The sequence below is a fragment of the Sciurus vulgaris genome (genome assembly GCF_902686455.1).
Source record: "Sciurus vulgaris genome assembly, chromosome: 7".
NCBI classification, from domain to species: Eukaryota; Metazoa; Chordata; class Mammalia; order Rodentia; family Sciuridae; genus Sciurus; species Sciurus vulgaris.
Window position 1 is genome coordinate 111548689 of NC_136467.1, and position 25334 is coordinate 111574022.

Below are 25334 nucleotides of genomic sequence, written 5' to 3' on the forward strand. Positions count from 1 at the left end.
TAGAGAGACGCCGGTTGAGCAGTTGTCCCCAGGTCTCCATGGCAACACCTCTTGCTCCCACCCACCCCCAGCCCCGCCCCGCCCCGCCCCGCCCTGCCCCGTCTAGCCCAGCCCAGCCCTAGCCTTGTTTCGGTGATAGCCAGGATTTGAAATAGAAGAGGAGGTGGGAGGGAGCGATGATGCAGACATCACCTAAAAATTGGGGCGGGGAAAGGAAGTTACAGTTACGAAAGAGAACTAGCTGCAAAAGTTGGAGCGGAAAGGTTGGGAGACCCGGAGGGTCTTCCCTAGCCCACAGGGAACGAGGAAGTGCCAGGTCAGCAGGACTTTTTTCAAACTTTTCTAATTTTGGAAAATGATGGAGCAAAATACAGAACTGGTTTCCCCAACAGTGATTATAGCCCTGGGTTGCTTTGCTCTTTTCTTATGCCTTCAAAGGAAGAACTTGCGTAGACCTCCGTGCATCAAGGGCTGGATTCCTTGGATTGGAGCTGGATTGGAGCTTGGAAAAGCCCCTCTAGAATTTATAGAGAAAGCACGAATCAAGGTATGTGGCGTGGTAGACGGGAATTTCAGAGGAGTTAACATTTTCCTTTTTATTATTTTTTCTTCATTGGATTTCAAGTGCAATATTAGATCACCGGGAATATACTTGCTTCCCGCAATTCAATTAAACATTATTAATAAAGCATTTTTAATCCCTCTACTAACAATCAACAACCTTCTCCTACGCAAGGTTTTGCAAAGGAGACGAAGTACAATGCAGCTTGCTCTGCCTTGTTGAAGTAGAGATTAACTTTGAAGTGTTAGCTACTTCTTCGAAGTTAATTTCTGAGCGAAAACATTTTAACTAAATGCTTGTATAGTTGGGAAAGACAGAAGTGTAATATGATATAAATTTATGAAAATGAGTAATAAATTCGTTTCCAAAATGGAGCTAATACCAGCATATTGTAAAAATAGCTTGCAAAAATTGATGTTTACAAATTTAAGGGGTACCATTTTTCCTCTTGGTATTGTTACTGATGATGGGTGGTTCTAATAGATGTTTTTGTTCTTAAAGTATCTTTTGAATGTTTGAGCACTTTAGGGACCAGACATTTGCCAGTCTTTAATTTCTATTCAATTTCCAGCCACCAAGATTGTGTGGTGATATTAACCATCATCATCATTATGGATCATATTGCAATATTTTCTGTGTCAACTTTCTCCACATAGGTTTCTATCTAGTTAGCCCAATTTACAGAATAATTTTATATATAGTAGCATTATATATACTGTTGATGGTTTACTTTCAAAATTTCCAAGACTCCAATTTAGTTTAAAATCTTGGAGAATACTGAAGAAAAGTAAGATGAAAATAAGAGTAACCCAGAATATCACACCAGAAATGAAACATTAAAAGCTTACTGTACATTATATTGCCTTTTTTCTATGCATTTATAAACTATTGAGTAAATAGTAGTGACTATTCTTTGATGGTTATAGTTCATGATATAAAGATATGATCATTTACTTAAATCTCAGTAGTTGCATACAAAAGTTGTTGCCACCCTTTTTCTTCATCTTAAGCAACATTTCAATGAACATTCTTAGCCTGTGTCTATGTGGTCGTACATTTTGCACTTATCTGATAGTTTCCTCATAATAAATTTTTAAAAGTAGAATTGCATGCAAAATGTGACTACATTATTTAATATTGAAAGTTATTAAGCCTCACTCTTGCCTCTTCCCCTTGTACTGTTCATCTGGGCAAGATGCTAAGAAAGTATACCAACTCCTATCTTTGGTGCCAGGGGAAATTTAAACTGTACAAAACACCAGCTCTTACTGGGACATGAAATGGACCAAACTGTATTGTTATTTTGTGTGAGTGTATGAATATGTAGCAACAAATCCCACTATTATATAAAAAAATAAGCATCTGTAAAGAAAAACATATTCATTAAGAAGTTATTAGGAAAAAAAAGAAACTATTAGGAAACTTTTCAAGGTGAATAATGGCATTTATTATCTTGATCATGGCAGTGATTTTGCAGGTGTATATATATGCCAATTTTAGCAAACTATACATTTTAATATGCAATTTATTGTATGTCAGTTATACTTCAATAAAACTTAAAAAAATAAAACTCTCAAGCAGAAATGCTCAGACTCCCTGACAGCAATAAAACCCCTAAGCGACATCTGCTTTCTTAAACCATTTTCAGATCAGCTTAGGAGACCAGTGGTACTTTTCCCAGAAAAGCCCCATTATGTAAGTGATAAACCTTTTCATACCCCCTTGTTGGGTATGTGACATCATTAGTCTTGATAGTTGAACCAGATTTTGGGTGGAGGGTTCATAGTGCTTTCTCACAGCATTTGCAGTAGGTTCTAATTGGTAGTCTTGATAGAAAGTTTCATTTAAGTGGCTACTATATAAGACACTACTTACTGCATACTGATTCATTTGAAGTTCCAGCTTCTTCCACTACTGGAAAAGGCAGAAAAAAGAAAGCTTTGGAGACTGTAAAAATCTTCCCTTTATTTTTATTTAATAATTGAGTAGATTATGCATTGATATAGTTCAATATTTTGAAAAAATAAAAACCACAGTGAAAAATCTCTTTGACTTCTGTTTCCCTTCCACTCAGTTCTTATCCTTTATTTCCAGCCTTGGTAATACTAATTTATTTCTTATGTATCCTTTCTTAGTTTCTTTAACCATATACAAACAAATACAGTTATAGATTCTTATTTTCCATCTTTTATAAGTGAAATGCATCATACTACCCACTGTTTTTTGGTCAAAAGATATTGAAATCTTTACATATCAGTACTATCTAGAACTCCTAAGTTTTTTTTTTTTTTTTTAAAGATGTGTGGATATAGCTAACTTTATTTAACGTGTTTTCCCATTGATAATCATATGGGGTAGTCACACTGTTTTAGTCAGTTTTTTGCTGCTGTGACTAAAAGGATCTGACCAGCACAATTATAGAGGAGAATAGATTATTTGAGGGCTCATGGTTTCAGAGGTCTTAGTTCATAGAAGGCCGGCTCCATTCCTCAGGGCTGAGGCAGAACACCGGGGAGGGAGAGGATGGTAGAGGGAAGCTCACATGAGATCAGGAAGCAGAAAGAGACTCCACTCTCCAGATACAAAATATATACCCTATAGCCACGCCCCAATTCCCATGTCCTCCAGCCACACCCTATCACTTCAGTTAATCCCATTAGGGATTAATTCACGGATTGGATTAAGTCTCTTACAATCCAATCATTTCTCCTCTGAACCTTCCTGCAGTGTCTCATATATGATCTTTTGGGGGATACCTCACATCCAAACTGTAACACAGATTTCTAATATAATTATCACCACCTTTTGCAATCCATTCCCATGTATAATCGCCTCCTCTGAGGTGTTGGCAGAATTTAGAAACTCCCTTCTAATGAATAAAAATATGGCATAAATGATGGAATGTGACAGGTGTCCTTAAGCTTTCATTTGGATAGCAGACTCTGTTGTCTTCTCGGCTCACACACTTTGATGGAGAGGCTCATAAGGTAAGAAACAGAGGGAGGCCCTGGCCCATAGCCAGTAAAGAACTAAGGACTGTGAAAAACTGAATCCTACCACCTACCATGTCACCTTGACGGTCCTATCCCATTTAACCCTGGAGATGGCTAGTGCTCTGTCTTTAGTTAGTAAAGTTTACAACAGAAAAACCCATATTGTATACCCAATATTTTTAAATTTTGAGACAAAGAATTTTGTTTATATTTCAAACTGAGTCTGGTTATGTCAATCTTACATTATGATTTACAATTTTTTAAAATTCATTTTTATTGTAAACAAATGGGATACATCTTGTTTCTCTGTCCATGAAGTAGAGGCATTACCATTTGTGTAATCATACATTTACCTAGGGTAATAGTTTTTGATTCACTCTGTTATTTTTTTCTCCCCCCCACCCCTCCCACCCCTCTTATCCCTCTATACAGTCCCTCCTTCCTCCATTCTTGTCCCTCTCCCACCCCCCATTATGTTTTATCATCCACTTATCAGTGAGATCATTCATCCTTTGGTTTTTTGAGATTGGCTTATCTCACTTAGCATGATATTCTCCAATTTCATTCATTTGCCTGCAAATGCCATAATTTTATTATTCTTTATGCCTGACTAATACACCACAGTCTCCTTATCCATTCATCAATTAAAGGGCATCTAGGTTGGTTCCATAATCTGGCTATTGTGAATTGAGCAGCTATGAACATTGATGTGGCTGTATCTCTGTAGTATGCTGATTTTAAGTCCTTTGGGTATAGGCCAAGGAGTGGGATAGCTGGGTCAAATGGTCATTCCATTCCAAGTTTTCTAAGGAATCTCCACACTGCTTTCCAGAGTGGCTGCACTAATTTGCAGCCCCACCAGCAATGTAGGAGTATACCTTTTTCCCCACATCCTCACCAACACCTATTGTTGCTTGTATTCTTGATAATGGCCATTCTAATTGGGATGAAATGGAATCTTAGGGTAGTTTTGATTTGCATTTCTCTTATTACTAGAGATTTTGAACATTTATTCATATACCTGTTGATTGCTTATAGATCTTCTTCTGTGAAGCATCTGTTCAGTCTGTTCATATCCTTAGCCCATGTGTTGATTGGGTTATTTGTATTCTTGGTGTAGAGATTTCTGAGTTCTTTATATATTCTGGAAATTAGTGCTGTATCTGAAGTATGAGTGGAAAAGACATTCTCCCACTCTGTAGGTTCTCTCTTTACATTGCTGATAGTTTCTTTTGCTGAGAGAAAGCTTTTTAGTTTGAATCTATCCCAGTTATTGATTCTTGCTTTTATTTCTTGTGTTATGGGAGTCCTGTTAAGGAAGTCTGATCCTAAGCCGACATATTGAAGATTTGGACCTACTTTTTCTTCTATAATCTGCAGGGTCTCTGGTCTGATTCCGAGGTCCTTGATCCATTGTGAGTTGAGTTTTGTGCAGGGTGACAGATAGGGGTTTAGTTCTGTTGCATATGGATTTCCAGTTTTCCCAGCACCATTTGTTGAAGAGGCTATCTTTTCTCCATTGCATATTTTTGGCACCTTTGTCTCGTATGAGAAAATTGTATTTATTTGGGTTTGTGTCCGTGTCCTCTATTCTGTACCATTGATCCATCTATTTTGGTACCAATACTATGCCGTTTTGGTTACTATTGCTTTGTAGTATAGTTGAAGTTCTGGTATTGCGATACCCCCTGTTTCACTCTTCCTGCTAAGGATTGCTTTAGCTATTCTGGGTTTCTTATTCTTCCAGATGAATTTCATGATTGCTTGCTCTATTTCTGTAAGATACATCATTGGGATTTTAATTGGAATTGCATTGAATCTGTATAGCACTTTTGGTAGTATGGCCATTTTGACAATATTAATTCTGCCTATCCAAGAACATGGAAGATCTTTCCATTTTCTAAGGTTTTCTTCAATTTCTTTCTTTAGTGTTCTGTAGTTCTCATTTTAGAGGTCTTTCACCTCTTTTGTGAGATTGATTCCCAAGTATTTTATTTTTTTCGAAGCTATTGTGAACGGGGTATTTTTCCTAACTTCTCTTTCTGAAGATTCATCACTTATATATAAAAATGCATTGGGTTTATGATCATTGATCTTATATCCTGCTACTTTACTGAATTCACTTATGAGTTCTAAAAGTTTTCTGGTGGAATTTCCTGGTTTCTCTAAATATATAATCATGTCATCAGCAAATAGGGATGTTTTGAGTTCTTCTTTTCCTATTCGTATCCCTTTGATTTCCTTGGTCTGTTTAATTGCTCTGGTAGAGTTTTGAGGACAATGTTGAATAGAAGTGGTGAAAGAGTGCGTCCCTGCCTTGTTCCAGTTTTTAGGGGGAATGCTTTCAGTTTTTCACCATTTAGAATGATATTGGCCATGGGCTTAGCATAGATGGCCTTTACAATGTTAAGGAATGATCCCACTATCCCTATTTTTTCTAGTGTTTTGAGCATGAAGGGATGCTGTATTTTATCAAATGCTTTTTCTTCATCTATCAAAATAATCATGTGATTTTTTACTTTAAGTCTGTTAATATGGTGAATTACATTTATTGATTTCCGAATGTTAAACCAAACTTGCATCCCTGGGATGAAACCCACCTGATCATGGTGCACTGTCTTTTTAATATATTTTTGTAGGGGATTTGCTAAGATTTTTTTTGAGAATGTTTGCATCAATGTTCATTGAGGATATTGGTCTGAAATTTTCTTTCCTTGATGTGTCTCTGTCTGGTTTAGGTATCAGGGTAATATTGGCTTCATAGAATGAGTTTGGGAGGGTCCCCTCCTCTTCTATTTCATGGAATACTTTGAGAAGTATTGGAATGAGCTCTTCTTTAAAGGTTTTGTAGAACTCGGCTGAGAACCCATCTGGTCCTGGACTTTTCTTTGTTGGTAGGCTCTTGATGACTTCTATTTCATTACTTGAAATTGATCTATTTAAATTGTGTATGTCCTCCTCGTTCAGTTTAGGCAATTCATATGTCTCTAGAAACCTGTTGATGTCTTCAAAATTTTCTATTTTGTTGGAGTATAGATTTTCAAAATAGCTTCTAATTGTATTTTGTATTTCAATCACGTTTGTTATGATATTTCCTTATTCTTTCCGAATTTTAGTAATTTGTGTTTTCTCTCGTCTTCTCTTTGTTAGTGTGGCTAAAGTTTTATCAATTTTGTTTATTTTTTCAAAGAACTAAATATTTATTTGTCAATTTTTTGTATTGTTTCTTTTGTTTCAATTTTGTTGATTTCAGCTCTGATTTTAACTATTTCCTGTCTTCTACTACTTTTGGTGTTGGTCTGTTCTTTTTCTAGGGCTTTGAGCTGTAGTGTTAGGTCGATTATTTGTTGATTTTTTCTTCTTTTATGGAATGCACTCCAGGAAATAAATCTTCCTCTAAGTACTGCTTTCATAGTGTCCCAGAGATTTTGATATGATGTGTCTTTGTTCTCATTTACCTCTAAGAATTTTTAAATTTTCTTCCTGACATCTTCTGTTATCCATTCATCATACAATAGCGTATTATTTAATCTCCAGGTGTTGGAGTAGTTTCTGTTTTTTACTCTGTCATTTATTTCTAATTTCAATCCATTATGATCTGATAGAATACAAGGTAGTATCTCTATCTTCTTGTATTTGCTAACAATAGCTTTTTGGCATAAAATATGGTCTATTTTAGAGAAGGATCCATGTGCTCCTGAGAAGAGGTGTATTCACTCTTTGTTGGATGGTATATTTTATAAATGTCCATTAAGTCTAAATTATTGATTGTGTTATTGAGACCTATGGTTTCTTTGTTCAGTTTTTGTTTGGAGGATCTATCCAGTGGTGAGAAAGGTGTGTTAAAATCGCCTAGTATTATTGTGTTGTGGTCTATTTGATTTCTGGAATTGAGAAGGATTTGTTTGATGTACATGGATGAGCCAGTGTTCGGGGCATAGATATTTATGGTTGTTATGTCAAGCAGTATGAAATGTTATTTATAATTTTTTTAAGCATGAGACTTTGATAAAATCTCTAGCACACTGACTGCAAAAGTAATTTTAAAGGCCTAATAATATGTGTCTCAGTCTTCCCATTGGCACCTAAGATTATGTATTTGCTGACATGGTGGAAACACTATTTGAAAACAGTGTCCCAAAATGCACTAGGACAAGTTTGGATATTTTGCAAAAATGAGAGTATAATTTCATAAAACTCTTGAAAAGTTGTTGACACAATTAAGCATCATGATTTTTCAGACTTTATTGAAAGAAATGCTATGTGCTTCCCACCATAGTACTAAATCCATAAATACGAGTACAAGATCCAATTCGCAGACAAGCCTCCCCCAAACCATTCCCTACATTAAAATGACTTACCTAGACAACTCAACTTCGTCAGCCTCTCTGCTTAAACAACTCTTGCTAAGGATACCTACTTGCCCATCAAAGAGTTATTTGACGGTCTTATATGTACTAATCCATCATGAGTTAAAATCAACTTTCTCTAATATTATTATAGTTACCCCAATTTTCTCTGAGTTTTCATGATACATCTTTCATGATACATGATTCCATCTCTTCCTTTATGACTGTTTTGGGTCTTTATAATTTACTTGTCTCATGTGAAGTACAAAATACATTAAGCTGATTGCAAAAACTGCAACATATCAGAGTTTGTATCACTAAGTGCTTATATTAGAAAAAAAGAAAAACTAAAGTCAGTAATATGAACTTCTGCCTCAAGACTCACCCAAAACAGAAAAATAAACCTAAAGCAACAGAGAAATGTTAAAAATAAGAAAAAAAAATGAAATTGAACAGAAAAAGCAATGGAGAAAATCATTGAAAGAAAAAGTCGGCCATAAAGAATGATAAAATTATGGCATTTGCAGGCAAATGGATGAAATTGGAGAATATCATGCTAAGTGAGATAAGCCAATCTCAAAAAACCAAAGGATGAATGATCTCGCTGATAAGTGGATGATGGCACATAATGGGGGGAGGGAGGGGTTAGTGTTAGGGTTAGAGTTAGGGTTAGGGAGGAAGGACTGTATAGAGGGAAAAGAGGGGTGGGAGGGGTGGGGGAAGGGAAAAAATAACAGAATGAATCAAACAACATTACTCTATGTAAATTTATGATTACACAAATGGTATGCCTTGACTCCACGTACAAACAGAAACAACATGTATCCCATTTGTTTACAATAAAAAAGAAAAAAAGAAAAAAGAAAAAGTCGGTCTTCTTAAAAAATCTATAACATTGCCAGACCTCATGCCAAACTGATGGAAGACAGAAGTGACCGATGTTAGGAATGAAACAACGGATATCATTCTTAACCCTGTAGACATCAAAAGAATGATGGAATATTATGAATAACCCTGCATACATAAATTTAACAACTTAGATGAAATGGACCAGCTACCAGAAAAATACAAACTACCACTAATATTCAATATGAAATACATAATTTGATTAGACTGTTCTTTTAAGAAAATTTAATTTGTTATTTTAAAATTCCCCTAAAAAAACTCTCTATGTCCAGATTGTTTCACTGGGGGCTCATACCAAATGTTTAAAGAAGTAACAATTAATTATACATAATCTCTTCCAGAAAGAGAAAGGAATACTTCTGAGTTTAATTTATGAAGCCACTATTACCTTGATATAAACCAAAAACAGTGCAAACGAAGAAAACCACAGAATTCCATATGAATACAAAAGCAAACCTATTGAACAAAATATCAACAAATAAAATTTAGTAATATATAGAAGGAATTACCAAGTAGGGGTATATACCAGGGATGCACGATCATTTTAATATTTGAAAATCAGTCAATGTAAAGCACCATATAAATAGGCTACAAAAGAAAGAATGTGTGATGATATCACTTGGTGCAGAAGAGGCATTTGACAAAATTCAATATTCATGATAAAGAAAAGTTCAGTAGGAATAGAGGGTAAGTTCTGCAACTTGATTAAATTCCCTCCCTCCAAAAAAGAATGTCAACACAAATCTTACAGTTAACAGGATACTTAATTATGAAAGACTATTGTTTCCCCTACATGATTGGGAACAAAGCAAAGATCTGATATCAGTACTCTTAACACAGAACCAGAACTTTTAGCCAGTGTAACAAAGCAAAAGAAATAAAAGACATATGTTTGGAAAGGAAGAAATAAAACTTTCCCAGTTTTCAGATGATAGGATTGTCTATGTAAAAAATTCCAAATAATCAAAAAAAAAAAAGAAAAGAAAGAAAAATATTAAAAAACCTCTTGAGAAGTTTTATGAGGTCCTATTCAACTTTTAGTTGTATTACTATATACTAACAACATGTGGAAATCACTATTTAAAATATAATGACATTCATAGCCATTTAGAGAAAAAATATGTAGCTATAAATTTACCAAATATGTATAGGACTTACATGCTGAAATCTATGAAACACTGGATTTGAAAAATCAGAGTCTTAAGTGGGTATATACTATATTCATGGATTGAAAAAGCCATCATAGTTTAGATGTCAGTTCCAGTTTAATGCAAATACTATCAAATTCCCAGCAAGACTTGTTGTAAATATAAGCAAGATTATTCTAAAAATTATATGGAAAGGCACAGGAACTACAACACCTAACACAATTCTAAAAAAGAAAAGCAGAAGGAATCATTCCACTAAATTTCAAGATTTATTACTCATCCAGAGTGTGTGACATTGGCAAAGAGATAGACAAAATGATCAATAGAGCAGAATAGAGAATTCAGAAAGAGACTCATACCAGTAGCTAACTTAGCTTTTGACAAAGCTGTAAAAGCAATTCAACAGAGTCAAGATAGCCTTCTCAACCAATGGTGATGAAGCAATTAGACACTTTTGTTGTTGTTGTTGTTGTTGTTATAGAGAATTGAACTCAGGGGAACTTGACCAATGACCCACATCCCCAGCCCTATTTTATATTTTATTTAGAGATAGAAACTCACTGAGTTGCTTAGTGCCTCACTTTTGCTGAAGCTGACTTTGAACTCTCTATCCCTCTGCCTCAGCCTCTTGAGCTGCTGGGATTACAGGCATGGTGATGCCCAGCAGTTAGACACTCTTAACTGTCACTGTAGGAGTTCTCAGAGAGGAGACCTTAACTCAGGACAAGTGGGGTCTTTGGCATATTCAGGAAAATAATTCCAACCTGCACCAGTTGGAGACACAGATTTATGTAGAAAAATTGATACTGATGTGGCCTATTGAAAAAGAGAGAAAGAGCAAGAGACAGCAACCCCTTGTGGGATATTAATATTTATAGAGGGACAGTCCTGGGGTTGGGCTGCAGGTGGAGTCAGGGAAGAGTGACTGAGTTTCACACCAGTTTTCTTAGTGCTAATGTACTGCCTTCTCCTTATGTTACTTTGGGGGCAAGGTTGCCAGCCAAGGGCAGGAGCTAGGTTGCTCAGGATTTACTTATTTGACATTCCAGTGGTTCATGGTCATTTCCTGCATCCCATGGGCACTTCTTTTTTGAGAAGGAATATATCTTTCTTTTTCTGAATCCTCAAATTCCTTCCTCAATAAAAACAAACAAACAAAGTCCAAACACCAAAATGTTCATGTCAACCTAAGTCTCACATCTTAAACAAAAATGAACTCAAAATAGATCATGAACTTAAATGTAAAGCAGAAAACTCTAAAACTTTTAGGAAAGAAACAAGGAGACTATAATCTAAATCTGTAGTTAGGAAATAGGCCTTAGATTTTAGCTCCTACCCATCCATGTTGCAGAAGGCCACTTTCCATGTTATGGTTTAGATCTAGACTTTCTCCTTCCAGATTTCATGTGTTCAGAGTTAGGGATTTTGGAAGTAATTGGATCTTGAGGGCTGTGACCTCTTCAGTGGACTAATCCACTACTGGGACATGGGACCTGTTGGAGGAAGAAGGTCACAAGGGATGTGCCCTGTAAGGGTTTATCTCCTCACCACACCCTGCTCTGCTTCCTGGCTACCATGAGTGAGCAGCTTGCAAACAATGAAAAAGACTCATCTTCTAAGAATTGATTAGTAAACAATTGCATATAGGTAATATTGGAAAGCAATGTAGGTGTCTGGATCATCACTGTGGGAAGACGGGCTTCCCTTTTTAGCTATATAGTGATTCTTGGACCCACAGTTGCCTGGTAGCACCCACAAATGTATCAGAGGAGTAATCATCTGTCATCTCATGGTAAGTGTAGAAATGACTGTTATTGAAGTAGCAATGAGCATAAATGATGTTCTCAAATATCTATGATAACTGTAATGGTCTATGAAAGTAAGGTTTCTTATGATAATAGAATCATGGATAAGATTATGGTTTCTTGCCTACAGTCATCATTAAATCAAATGCTCAATTATACTTGGAATTCACTGAAAATGATATCCCACTTCCCCAACATGATCATGGACTCCCTGAAGTGTAACTTCATGCTAGAGTATGTTTTATAGGCTGCTAGGAGTGATTCAAGAAAGAGGGGAAAAAAATGGATATCAGAGAAAGAAGGCATAAATGTAGAACAAAGAGAAAGCAAGGGAGCATAGGGTCCATAAGATAGGGAAGGAGTTGGCATTTCACGGCCTAATGTCCATGTTCACAGGAGGGAAGGCCAGGGGAATGGGCACAAGTGGGCTTGATTAGCCAGATGATGGAGTGAGAAGATGAGGCTGAGCCCAGTAGATTGCCTGCATTTTCTTCCAGTGAGTTACAAGGCAGAGACAGTGTCTCAGAGTGGAGAGAGTTGAGTAGCATGTACAGGTGAAATTGCCATTTTGGAAAATAAGGAAGTGAACAGGCTAGTGGACAGAAAAGTGTTTCAGTTTGCAAGATATAGTTGAGTGACCATGGATTTCCTGTAAAAGCAGCTGGCAATTTTTGTGTCTTTTTCTTGAGCAATGTCTAGCTATTGGCTGCTTAAAATCCTATTGCTGGGGGTTTCAATTTGGCGGACTAGAGGGTGGCTGCATTTCATGTTACTCCAGGACTCAGGATTCAAGAAGAGGAGATACTGAGAGACTTGGGACCAACTCAAAGCTGCCGGGTGAGTCTCTCCTGTTGGGGAGGCATCCTGGATGGGGCGGTAGTCCCGGAACACAGGGAACTTTGTGAAGTAGAGTTGCCAGCGAGGACACCCTCCCCCCGCTGGAGCAGTAACTTGGACAACTGGGAGCATTGGAGAGGAGGCCGCTCAGCACAACGCTGGGATTCGGAGCCACCCACCGGGGCTCTGGGGGGGTGGGCGTTGCCCAGAGGAGGAGCTGCACCGCGAGCTGTTTGGACTCAGAGCGACAGCTCTTGAACACACCGGGGAGCTGCCAGGAGGAGGAGGAGTAGGAGCACAGCTGGTTGCTTGGACTCTGAGCAGCTGCACCAAAGCTACGCGCAGTTGCCAAGGAGGAGGTGTGTGGCAGGTCGCTTGGACTCAGAGCGACTGCTCCTGAACACCAGGCGGCTGCCTAGAGGAAGAGGGCAGCGGCAGGTCGCTGGGGGTCAGAGCGGCTGTACGGGGCTTCAGGTGCTGCTCAGAGGAGGGGCCACATAGCCAGGCGATTAGGTGCAGAGCAGGGTTCCAGGACCTAGGAAGCTTCTTGGTGGAAGAGCCGCACAGAGACAAGCTGAGGGGCGGAGCGAAGGTACCAGGACTGCGGACAGATTCTCTGAGGAGAGGCAGCCTAAGGAGACTCGTCTGCAAAGGGTGAGGCTTCCAGGCCCAGGAGGTAGGTCCGGGCCCCTGGGAATGCTGCAGAGGAAGGCAGCCCAGCCCAGGTGGTAGTTGTGGATTGAGGGGAACCTCTAGGAGGGGAACTGACTAGCGAGACCTCCCCACCAGGTGAGTCTTCCCCACCAGGTGAGGTTTTCCCACAAGGATGGTAAAACCAGAGACACAGGCCCAAACAGGCCTTGCCTCAGCCCTCAGCCTAGTTCCCCTTTGGATGACCATTGGTCAACAAGTAGAGGCACCTCTGGTCACTAGCAGGGAATATACCCCACCTGAAGGCCACCACCCTGAGAGAGGCAGCTTCCTTGTAGAGCACCGCACTATCAGCTTCCTCCAAGACTTTAGGCTACTGAAGTATAAGAGGGGATATACTAGAAAGCTTCAGGGACATTATAAGTCAATAGAGGAAATCTGCAATATCTTAGCGGTCCACTGGTACCTGAACAATATGAGAAAACAAGGGAAGAAAATGCCACAAACAAATCTAGATGTTACATCAATAAAACCCAATGACAGCATGGCAGAAGAAATGACAGAAAGGGAGTTCAGAATGTACATAATTAAAATGATCAGGGACGCAAACAATGAGATGAAAGAGCAAATATAGGCACTGAATGATGAGATGAAAGAGCAAATGCAGGCATTGAATGATGGCACCAATTGACAATTAAAAGAGCAAATACAGGAAGCAAAAGATCATTTCAATAAAGAGTTAGAGATATTGAAAAAAAACCAAACAGAAATCCTTGAAATGAAGGAAACAATAAACCAAATTAAGAACTCCATAGAAAGCATAACCAATAGGATAGAACACCTGGAAGACACACCCTCAGACATTGAAGACAAAATATTTAACCTTGAAAACAAAGTTGAACAAACAGAGAAGATGGTAAGAAATCATGAACAGAATCTACAACAACTATGGGATATCATAAAAAGGCCAAATTTAAGAATTATTGGGATTGAGGTAGGCTTAGAGAAACAAACCAAAGGAATGAACAATCTATTCAATGAAATAATATCAGAAAATTTCCCAAATCTGAAGAATGAAATGGAAAATCAAGTTCAAGAGGCTTATAGAACTCCAAATACACAAAATTACAACAGACCCACACCAAGTCACATTATAATGAAAATACCAAACATACAAAATAAAGACAGAATTTTAAAGGCTGTGAGAGAAAAGAACCAAATTACATTCAGGGGGAAACCAATACGGATATCAGCAGATTTTTCAATCCAGACCCTAAAAGCTAGAAGGACCTGGAACAACATTTTTCAAGCCCTGAAGAAAATGGATGCCAACCAAGAATCTTATACCCAGCAAAAATTACCTTTAAATTGGACGATGAAATAAAATCCTTCCATGATAAACAAAAGCTAAAAGAATTAACAAAATGAAAGCCGGCATTACAGAACATTCTCAGCAAAATATTCCATGAGGAAGAGATGAAAAACAAAGAAGCAAATCAGCAAAGGGAGGAATTATCCTAAAGGAATTGTCAAATAAAGGAGGAACCAAGTCGTGTCAAAAAATAAATAAATAAATAAAATATAAAAAATGAGCCAAATGACTGGGAATACAAATCATATCTCAGTAATAACCCTGAATGTTAATGGCCTGAACTCATCAATCAAAAGACACAGACTGGGAGATTGGATTAAAAAGAAAGATCCAACAATGTGTTGCGTGCTAGTGACTCACCTCATAGAAAAAGATACCCATAGACTAAAGGTGAAAGAATGGGGAAAAACATACCATGCACATGGACTCAGCAAAAAAGCTGGGGTATCCATCCTCATTTCAGATAATGTGGACTTCAAGCCAAAGTTAGTCAGAAGGGATAAAGAAGGACATTTCATACTGCTTACAGGGAAGCATAAATCAGCAAGACATAACAATCGTAAACATCTATGCCCCAAACAGTGGCTCATCCATGTATGTCAAACAAATCCTTCTCAATTTCAGAAACCAAATAGACCATAACACAATGGAGAAAAGATAGCCTCTTCAACAAATGGTGCTGGGAGAATTGGAAATCCATATGCAACAGAATGAAACTAAACCCATATCTCTCACCATGCACGAAACTAAACTCAAAATGGATTAAGGACCTCGGAATCAGACCAGAGACCCTGCAGATTATAGAAGAAAAAGTAGGTCCAAATCTTCATCTTGTTGGTCTAGGACCAGACTTCCTTAACAGGACTCCCATAGCACAAGAAATAAAAGCTAGAATCAACCACTGGGATAGATTCAAACTAAAAAGCTTTCTCTCAGCAAAGGAAACTATCAGCAATGCGAAGAAAGAGCCTACAGAGTGGGAGAATATCTTTGCCAATCATACTTCAGATAGAGCACTAATCTCCAGAATCTATAAAGAACTCAAAAAACTCTACTCCAAGAATTCAAACAGTCCAGTCAACAAATGGGCTAAGGAAATGAATAGACACTTCACAGAAGAAGATCTACAAGCAATCAACAAACATATGGAAAAATGTTCAACATCTCTAGTAATAAGAGAAATGCAAATCAAAACCACCCTAAGGTTCCATCTCACCCCAATTAGAATGGCGATTATCAAGAATACGAGCAACAACAGGTGTTGGCGAGGATGTGGGGAGAAAGGTACACTCATACACTGCTGGTGGGGCTGCAAATTAGTGCAGCCGCTATGGAAAGCAGTGTGGAGATTCCTTAGAAAACTTGGAATGGAACCACCATTTGACCCAGCTATCCCACTCCTTGGCCTATACCCAAAGGACTTAAAATCTGCATACTACAGAAATACAGCCACATCAATGTTCATAGCTGCTCAATTCACAATAGCCAGACTGTGGAACCAACCTAGATGCCCTTCAATTGATGAGTGGATAAAGAAACTGTGGTATATATATACTATGGAATATTACTCAGCCATAAAGAATGATAAAATTATGACATTTGCAGGCAAATGGATGAAATTGGAGAATATCATGCTAAGTGAGATAAGCCAATCTCAAAAAGCCAAAGGACGAATGATATCGCTAATAAGTGGAGGTTGACACATAATGGGGGGGAGGGAAGGGTTAGAGTTAGGGTTAGGGAGGGGGGCAAGTATGGAGGAAGGAACTACTGTATAGAGGGTAAAGAGGGGTGGGAGGGGTGGGGGGAAGGGAAAAAAAATAACAGAATGAATCAAACAACATTGCTCTATGTAAATTTATGATTACACAAATGGTATGCCTTTACGCCATGTACAATCAGAGAAACAACATGTATCCCATTTGTTTAAAAAAAAAAAAAAAAAAAAAAAAAAAAATAATACTAGGTGATTTTAACACGCCTCTCTCACTACTGGACAGATCTTCCAAACAAAAATTGAACAAAGAAACCACAGATCTTAATAACACAATCAATAATTTAGACTTAACAGACATTTATAGAATATACCATCCAACCAAGAGCGAATACACTTTCTTCTCAGCAGCACATGGATCCTTCTCTAAAATAGACCATATATTGTGCCACAAAGCTAATGTTAGCAAATACAAGAAGATAGAGATACTACCTTGTATTCTATCAGATCATTATGGATTGAAATTAGAAATAAATGACAGAGTAAAAAACAGAAACTACTCCAACACCTGGAGATTAAACAATATGCTATTGTATGATGAATGGATAACAGAAGATATTCGGAAGGAAATTAAAAATTCTTAGAGGTAAATGAGAACAAAGACACATCATATCAAAATCTCTGGGACACTATGAAAGCAGTATTTAGAAGAAAATTTATTTCATAGAGCCCATTCAATAAAAGAAGTAAAACTCAACAAATAAAGGACCTAACACTACAGCTCAAAGCCCTAGAAAAAGAACAGACCAACACCAAAAGTAGTAGAAGACAGGAAATAGTTAAAATCAGAGCTGAAATCAACAAAATTGAAACAAAAGAAACAATACAAAAAATTGACAAAATAAATATTTAGTTCTTCGAAAAAATAAACAAAATTGATAAAACTTTACACACAAAGAGAAGACGAGAGAAAACACAAATCACTAAAATTCGGAAAGAACAAGGAAATATCATAACAGACACGATTGAAATACAAAACATAATTAAAAGCTATTTTGAAAATCTATACTCCAACAAAATAGAAAATTTTGAAGACATCAACAGGTTTCTAGAGACATATGAATTGCCTAAACTGAACGAGGAGGACATACACAATTTAAATAGATCAATTTCAAGTAATGAAATAGAAGAAGTCATCAAGAGCCTACCAACAAAGAAAAGTCCAGGACCAGATGGGTTCTCAGACGAGTTCTACAAAACCTTTAAAGAAGAGCTCATTCCAATACTCCTCAAAGTATTTCATGAAATAGAAGAGGAGGGGACCCTCCCAAACTCATTCTATGAAGCCAATATTACCCAGATACCTAAACCAGACAGAGACACATCAAGGAAAGAAAATTTCAGACCAATATCCTTAATGAACATCGACACAAAAATTCTCAACAAAATTTTAGCAAATCGCATGCAAAAACATATAAAAAGATAGTGCACCATGATCAAGTGGGTTTCATCCCAGGGGTGCAAGGTTGGTTCAACATCAGGAAATCAATAAATGTAATTCACCATATCAACAGACTAAAAGTCAAGAATCACATGATTATTTCGATAGATGCAGAAAAAGCATTTGATAAAATACAGCACCCCTTCATGCTCAAAGCACTAGAAAAAATAGGGATAGTGGGATCATTCCTTAACATTGTAAAGGCCATCTATGCTAAGCCCATGGCCAATATCATTCTAAATGGTGAAAAACTGAAAGCATTCCCCCTAAAAACTGGAACAAGGCAGGATGCCCTCTTTCACCACTTCTATTCAATATTGTCCTTGAAACTCTAGCCAGAGCAATTAGACAGACCAAAGAAATTAAAGGAATATGAATAGGAAAAGAAGAACTCAAACCATCCCTATTTGCTGATTATATGATTATATACTTAGAGGAACCAGGAAATTCCACCAGAAAACTTTTAGAACTCATAAGTGAATTCAGTAAAGTAGCAGGATATAAGATCAATGCACATAAATCTAATGCATTTTTATACATAAGTGATGAATCTTTGGAACGAATAATTAGGAAACCTACCCCATTCACAATAGCATGGAAAAAAATAAAATACTTGGGAATCAATCTCACAAAAGAGGTGAAAGACCTCTACAATGAGAATTACAGAGCACTAAAGAAAGAAATTAAAGAAAACCTTAGAAGATTGAACGATCTCCCATGTTCTTGGATAGGAAGAATTAATATTGTCAAAATTGCCATACTACCAAAAGTGCTATACAGATTCAATGCAATTCCAATTAAAATCCCAATGACGTACCTTATAGAAATAGAGCAAGCAATTATGAAATTCATCGGGAAGAATAAGAAACCCAGAATAGCTAAAGCAATCCTCAGTAGAAAGAGCAAAGCAGGGGGTATCACAATATCAGATCTTCAACTCTACTACAAAGCAATAGTAACATAAGTAGCATGGTATTGGTACCAAAACAGAAAGGTAGATCAATGGTACAGAATAGAGGACACAGACACAAAACCAAATAAATACAATTTTCTCATACTAGACAAAGGTGCCAAAAATATGCAATGGAGAAAAGATAGCCTCTTCAACAAATGGTGCTGGGAGAATTGGAAATCCATATGCAACAGAATGAAACTAAATCCATATCTCTCACCATGCACGAAACTAAACTCAAAATGGATTAAGGACCGTGGGATCAGACCAGAGACCCTGCATCTTATAGAAGAACAAGTAGGTCCAGATCTTCAACATGTCGGCTTAGGACCAGACTTCCTCAACAGGACTCCCATAGCACAAGAAATAAAAGCAAGAATCAATAACTGGGATGGATTCAAACTAAAAAGGTTTCTCTCAGCAAAGGAAACTATCAGCAATGTAAAGAGAGAACCTACAGAGTGGGAGAATGTCTTTTCCACTCATACTTCAGATACAGCACTAATTTCCAGAATATATAAAGAACTCAGAAATCTCTACACCAAGAATACAAATAACCCAATCAACACATGGGCTAAGGATATGAACAGACTGAACAGATGCTTCACAGAAGAAGATCTATAAGCAATCAACAGGTATATGAATAAATGTTCAAAATCTCTAGTAATAAGAGAAATGCAAATCAAAACTACCCTAAGATTCCATTTCATCCCAATTAGAATGGCCATTATCAAGAATACAAGCAACAATAGGTGTTGGTGAGGATGTGGGGAAAAAGGTATACTCCTACATTGCTGGTGGGGCTGCAAATTAGTGCAGCCACTCTGGAAAGCAGTGTGGAGATTCCTTAGAAAACTTGGAATGGAATGACCATTTGACCCAGCTATCCCACTCCTTGGCCTATACCCAAAGGACTTAAAATCAGCATACTACAGAGATACAGCCACATCAATGTTCATAGCTGCTCAATTCACTATAGCCAGATTGTGTAACCAACCTAGATAGATGCCGTTCAGTTGATGAATGGATAAAGAAACGATGGCATATATATACAATGGAATATTACTCCGCCATGAAGAATGATAATATTATGGCATTTGCAGGCAAATGGATGAAATTGGAGGATATCATACTTAGTGAGATAAGCCAATCTCAAAAAACCAAAGGACGAATGATCTCGCTGATAAGTGGATGATGACATATAATGGGGGATGGGAGGGGTTAGTGTTAGGGTTAGAGTTAGGCCTAGAGCAGGGGGCAAGAATGGAGGTAGGAAGGACTGTATAGAGGGAAAAGAGGGGTGTGAGAGGTAGGGGGAAGGGAAAAAATAACAGAATGAATCAAACAACATTACCCTATGTAAATTTATGATTATACAAATGATATGCCTTTACTCCATGTTAAAACAGAGAAGCAACATGTATCGCATTTGTTTACAATAAAAAAAAAACATAATTTAGAAAACTAAGAGAAAAAATAATAATAATCCTATTGCTATCTTGACAAGAATTGTTTATATCACAGTGTTGATATATTTTCTAGTTATTATTTATAATAATTATTTTCTAATAATTATTTTCTAATAATTATTTTACGCTGGCAGGCATGCCAGGATTACATGCCTGCAATCCCAGTGACTTGGGAGGCTGAGGCACGAGAATTGCAAGTTTGAAGCCAGCCTCAGCAACCTAGCATGACCCTTAGCAACTTAGGAAGACCCTATCTCAAAATAAAAAATATGAAAGGACTGAGGATGTAACTGAGTGGTAAAGTGCTCCTGGAATCAATTCCTAGTACCAAATAAATAAATGCATAATGATAATAATTACTATTATTATTATTATTTCATACTATAAGAAAGGAAGATATGATTAAATAATGTCTATCTTATTATAGACATTATTAGGACAGAATAAATTTTGATTTATATAACAACATGACTGAAATAATCAAAATTCATAATTAATTATCAGATATAGTCCTACTGATCTTTATTGTGACCATAACTTCAGTATTGGGGTTCCTGAGGAAAATATAACCATACTTAGAAATGCTTATTAATATGAATTGTGTTTCTGTGTTTTATTTCAGTATGGACCAATATTTACTATCTTTGCTATGGGAAACCGAATGACGTTTGTTACTGAAGAAGAGGGAATTAATGTATTTTTAAAATCCAAAGAAGTGAATTTTGAGCTAGCAGTACAGACTCCCGTCTATCGTACAGGTAAGAAATACATTCAGATAGTTTATTTGAAGTACAACGTTGGAATTCAAGAGTAGTTTTTGGCAAAAATTACGTCCTTATACTTCTCTCAAGAATGACAACGGTCCATTGCTTTATTCTCTGGGTAGATCTAGATGGAGAAAAGAGCATAGGATGAACTTCTCTGGTCATTGAAGGTCACATTGCTGGCAGCCTGATACTTTTGGACTTCAGTTAGACATGCAAAAGAGATGGGGTTACCCCACTGATTGTTTTTAGAGAATATTTGCAGTGTGTATCACATTACCACACCCAAAATGTGGGTAAAACTGTTCTGCTGCTGTGATGACAGCTCTTGGCTTGATTATAAGTTGTTACTTTCTGTTTAGGAAACCCTTTAATGGTTTTTCCTGACATATCCCACAGGGCTAGTAAGGTAAGCCAGGGTCTGGCTTGTCTGTTCACAATTTCCCCATCTGATTTAGCGACTGCTGGCTTGTACTGGGGGCATGCTTCTAGGGTGGCTGTTGGCCTTCACTTCTTCCCAGGCTGCAGATATGTGTGCTGAAGCTATTTGTCCTTCCCAGAATGCAAAGCTGGTTCACTTTGTGCCCATTCGTTTTCTCTGCTTTCACAATGTTTGCACTTGTTTCTACTGTTTATGTCTTCTTTCTTTTTGTTTCTTTGTCTTCAGTTCCTTTTCATGTACTCTCTCATGCATTTCTTGCTATTAAGACAAAAAGTTTTACAAGTTATCAGTGATCCATGGCATAGCCATTTTTTTCTTCTTGTTTGCATGAAAATCACATGTTGGTTAAGTACTCTATTTACTGCTTGTTGATATATGGGTTGTGGAATTTCTGATGAAGAAATAGAAATATTTTGAAGACTTTTAATCTGTATGGTAACATCTTTTTTAAAAAATATCCTAACTTACCTATTGGAGGTATATGGAAATTATCATTTTTTTTTTCTACTGTGCCTCCCCTGGGGCCTTTTCTGTGTAAATATTTCTGTTCAACAAATGAAATATGACAATATTTATTCCTAAGCCAGTTTCCCTTTCCTTTCCTAAATTCTCATAGAGATGTATACTCAGGAAATCTAGAGCTTATTTTAAATTAACTTACAGAAAATATAACCTACACATAATAAGATGATGAAATACAAAATATAAAATTATATTTTTATATTTGATAAAAGTTACTTCAAGGGCAATACAACAAGATAAAAGAAAAATCTAAGGAAATGAGTTTTTTTTTTTTTTTTTTTAAACTTACATTCCCACTACCCCAACCTAACTGGAAGTGTATATTGTGAAAGGAACATGAACATAAAGGAAATAGTGGAGTCAGTTATTCATGGGATTTGAAAAGGCTTTCTAGTAGAAGTAACATTCAAAAAGACACTAGAAGGATAAATAGAAATTAACCCCAAGAATGTGGGTCCTATCAATGTGGGTGGATGGGGGTGGAGGTTGGGGTGGTAAAATAAAGAATATTCTGAGCATGTAGAATAGTTCCTGAAAATGCTGGGATATGTAAAATATGTATTTTAAGTATGCGTGGAATATAGATTTGGAGGAGGAAGGACCAGAAAACCAATCCTCTCCATTCCGTAAAGTGAATCACCCTCTACACTGGAGCTATCTCTATATGGATTGAATCTTTACCCACATTTACTTGCCAGATATAATTTTATGTACATGGAAGACTTTGGTAATTGTCCCTACTGACCATGTAATGGTAGAGGTATACTATCTGTATGATTTAAGGTGTGGTTGCTTATTTTGAAAATAGTTTTCTCTGCTTATAGCATCAATTCCTAAGAATATCTTCTTAACACTGCATGAAAAGCTATATATTATGATGAAAGGAAAACTGGGGACCTTCAACATACATCAGTTTATTGGGCAACTGACTGAAGAGTTACATGAACAACTGGAAAATTTAGGCACACAGGGAACAATGGACCTGAGCAACTTTGTAAGGTAAATAGGTAAATAAATAAACGTGTTAGTATGATTTAATTTTGCTTTTCTGGAGTAAAAAAATTTGAATACAATACATTGGACTTCAGAAATTACTTGGTGTGATGATGTAATTAGAAACAAATTGATTCAATGCAGTTAATGAAATTTACCTAATGAGGCTATTAGAGATTTTTTTAAAAAATCTTTTAAATTTTAATTAATGTGCAATTTTAATTTAGGACTTCAACTTTGTGGTAAGCTAGTGAGCCAATATGATGATTCTGATACATACAGTAACTTCTACATTGTTCTTCCAGTACTTGTGTATATGCCACATGGATGTACCTCTCACAATTGTCAAAGACCCACCATTCAGATACTGAAAGAACAGGGGAGAGAAGGGAATCATGAAGTGGATTATGGGCGTCCAGAAGGTGTCTGTGAGACTTTAAAAGGTAGCCCAGGCAAAGCCCGCATGGGCTTCAGGACTGAGCTCTAGTTGTCTTAGAAGGAAGGACCCAAGAGACAGGAAAAAACTGGGAGGTGGTGGTGGGGTGGGGGCAGGGGAAATCAGCCCCATTCTATAGCTTGATGGAAAAGTTAAAGGCTGGGTGAAGAAGTCATGAGAAAAATTTCCTCCACACATAAAGAGATTTAAGATGAGAAAAATTTCCTCCACACATAAAGAGATTTAAGAGATTTGGTAGATTGGAACACCTGAAGCTCTTTTCCACCTCAGTAGAATTCTGGAGTGCTATAGACAAAATCCAGCAGTTCTGACTCAAAACAGAACACTGTATAGTGGTTTCTTAGAAGTTCAGAAAGAGAGGGGGCAAATACAACCAACCAAACTTAAAAATTTGCTAAAGTTTGCTTAGTATCTATAATAAAACAAAGCAAATCCCTGGGTGTTTTTGAAGTTTTAGAAGAAGTTGATCCTCAAGGGGTGGTAAATATCTTTGATATTAGAATATATTTGATATTGAATATTTTGGATATTCTTTTTCTTAATTATGCCTCATTAATCATTTTATTCCATCATAGTAAAAATATTTTAAAGATCAGTAGTGTATTTCAATATGCAGTAGTTTGAATATGTGGAATCCTGTGAAAAATTATGAAATTTGGTAACTACTACTGCCCTTGATTCTCTGGTTATTTTTTGCTGCTATTGAAAGGCATGGGTTGTACCTTAGACATTGTTATTTTCTGTTAAATAAATACTTGTTGAGCTGTATTGAATCAATTTGCTTCTGTTTATCATCTCATATTTGTCAGGCTCTAATATATTTGCTTAGAAAGGATTTTAGAACCTTCAGACAAATAAGACCACAATTTATGCTATTCCCAAATCATCTTGACCAGTAAGGAGATATTAAAATTTTTTAAGAGTGATTTTCCCCAAAAAGAAACTATCACATAGTATCTGCCCCTAATAAGTCACCTCTTTTGTATCTTGTGCCTTCCTTCTTCTATCACTAGGTCTGATTTACTATGTGCTTCTGTCTTTATAGGCATCTCCTTTATCCCGTCACAGTGAATATACTCTTTAATAAAGGTTTGTTTCTCACACACAAGAGGAAAATCAAGGAGTTTTACCAACATTTTCAAGCTTATGATGAGGGTTTTGAGTATGGGTCCCAGATGCCAGAATGGCTCCTGAGGTAGGTCAATTGATTCTTTTAAACTCCTTTTAACCATTTATATAGTTTTCTCATTTCTCTTTTTTCCAAGTAGATATAATAGCAATTTAAGTGGGAGAGGAGTTATTTCTATGACCTGTTTGTGTTTTGGTGTGTGATTGTGAATTGAGGGAGGAAGGAAAGAAAAGAGATGCATTTCTTCCTTTTTCTTTTCTCTCTCTCTTTTTTTTTTTTTTTTTTTTTTTTGGATGAACAAAATCAAAAAAGGTAGATAATGAGAAAGGATGAAGAATTTATTCTGAGGCCTTTTATTCCACATATAGCTTATTATTATGACACTGATTCAGTTTGGATCCATGCTAAGCCATAAAGTGTGACCAGTCTTAGCCCTTTTGTTCTCTCCGAAGCAAAAGTAGGTGTGGCCAAATGTATTTCTCACAGTTGGTTCAGATAAATGTTTGTAAAATTATTCAAATGAATAAATTTTAATTTCTTGACTGTTGCTCTATGTCATACTCCATTTGAGCTGTTTTAAGTACCATGGCCTGAATAGTTCATAAGCAATAGAAATTTATTTCTCACAGTTCTGGAGGCTGGGAAATTGGGGATCAAGTTCCCAGCCAAACTGGGTTCTGGTGAGGGCTGTCTTCCAGTTTGCAGACAGTCCACTTCTCACTGTGTCCTCATGTGGTAGAAGGGGTGGACAAGCTCTGTCCAGGCTCT

At 36.9% G+C, this 25334-nt stretch overlaps 1 protein-coding gene across 4 annotated transcripts in view; it reads left to right on the top strand.

Annotated features, from left to right (window-relative positions):
• Positions 1-138: 138 nt before the first annotated feature.
• CYP39A1 (cytochrome P450 family 39 subfamily A member 1) overlaps positions 139-25334 on the top strand; it is a 135354-nt gene continuing 110158 nt past the window's right edge. Inside the window, exons 1-6 of one of the 4 annotated variants that reach the window (XM_079147148.1) lie at positions 139-316; positions 439-547; positions 20882-21017; positions 21386-21432; positions 22796-22986; positions 24483-24632. In XM_079147148.1, coding sequence (XP_079003274.1) covers positions 177-316; positions 439-547; positions 20882-21017; positions 21386-21432; positions 22796-22986; positions 24483-24632 — 773 coding nt within the window. In that variant the 5' untranslated portion in view covers positions 139-176. Of the gene's footprint in view, positions 548-20881; positions 21018-21385; positions 21433-22795; positions 22987-24482; positions 24633-25334 lie in introns of those variants that run through there. The other 3 variants (XM_079147149.1, XM_079147150.1, XM_079147151.1) reach the window with 3 other exon arrangements.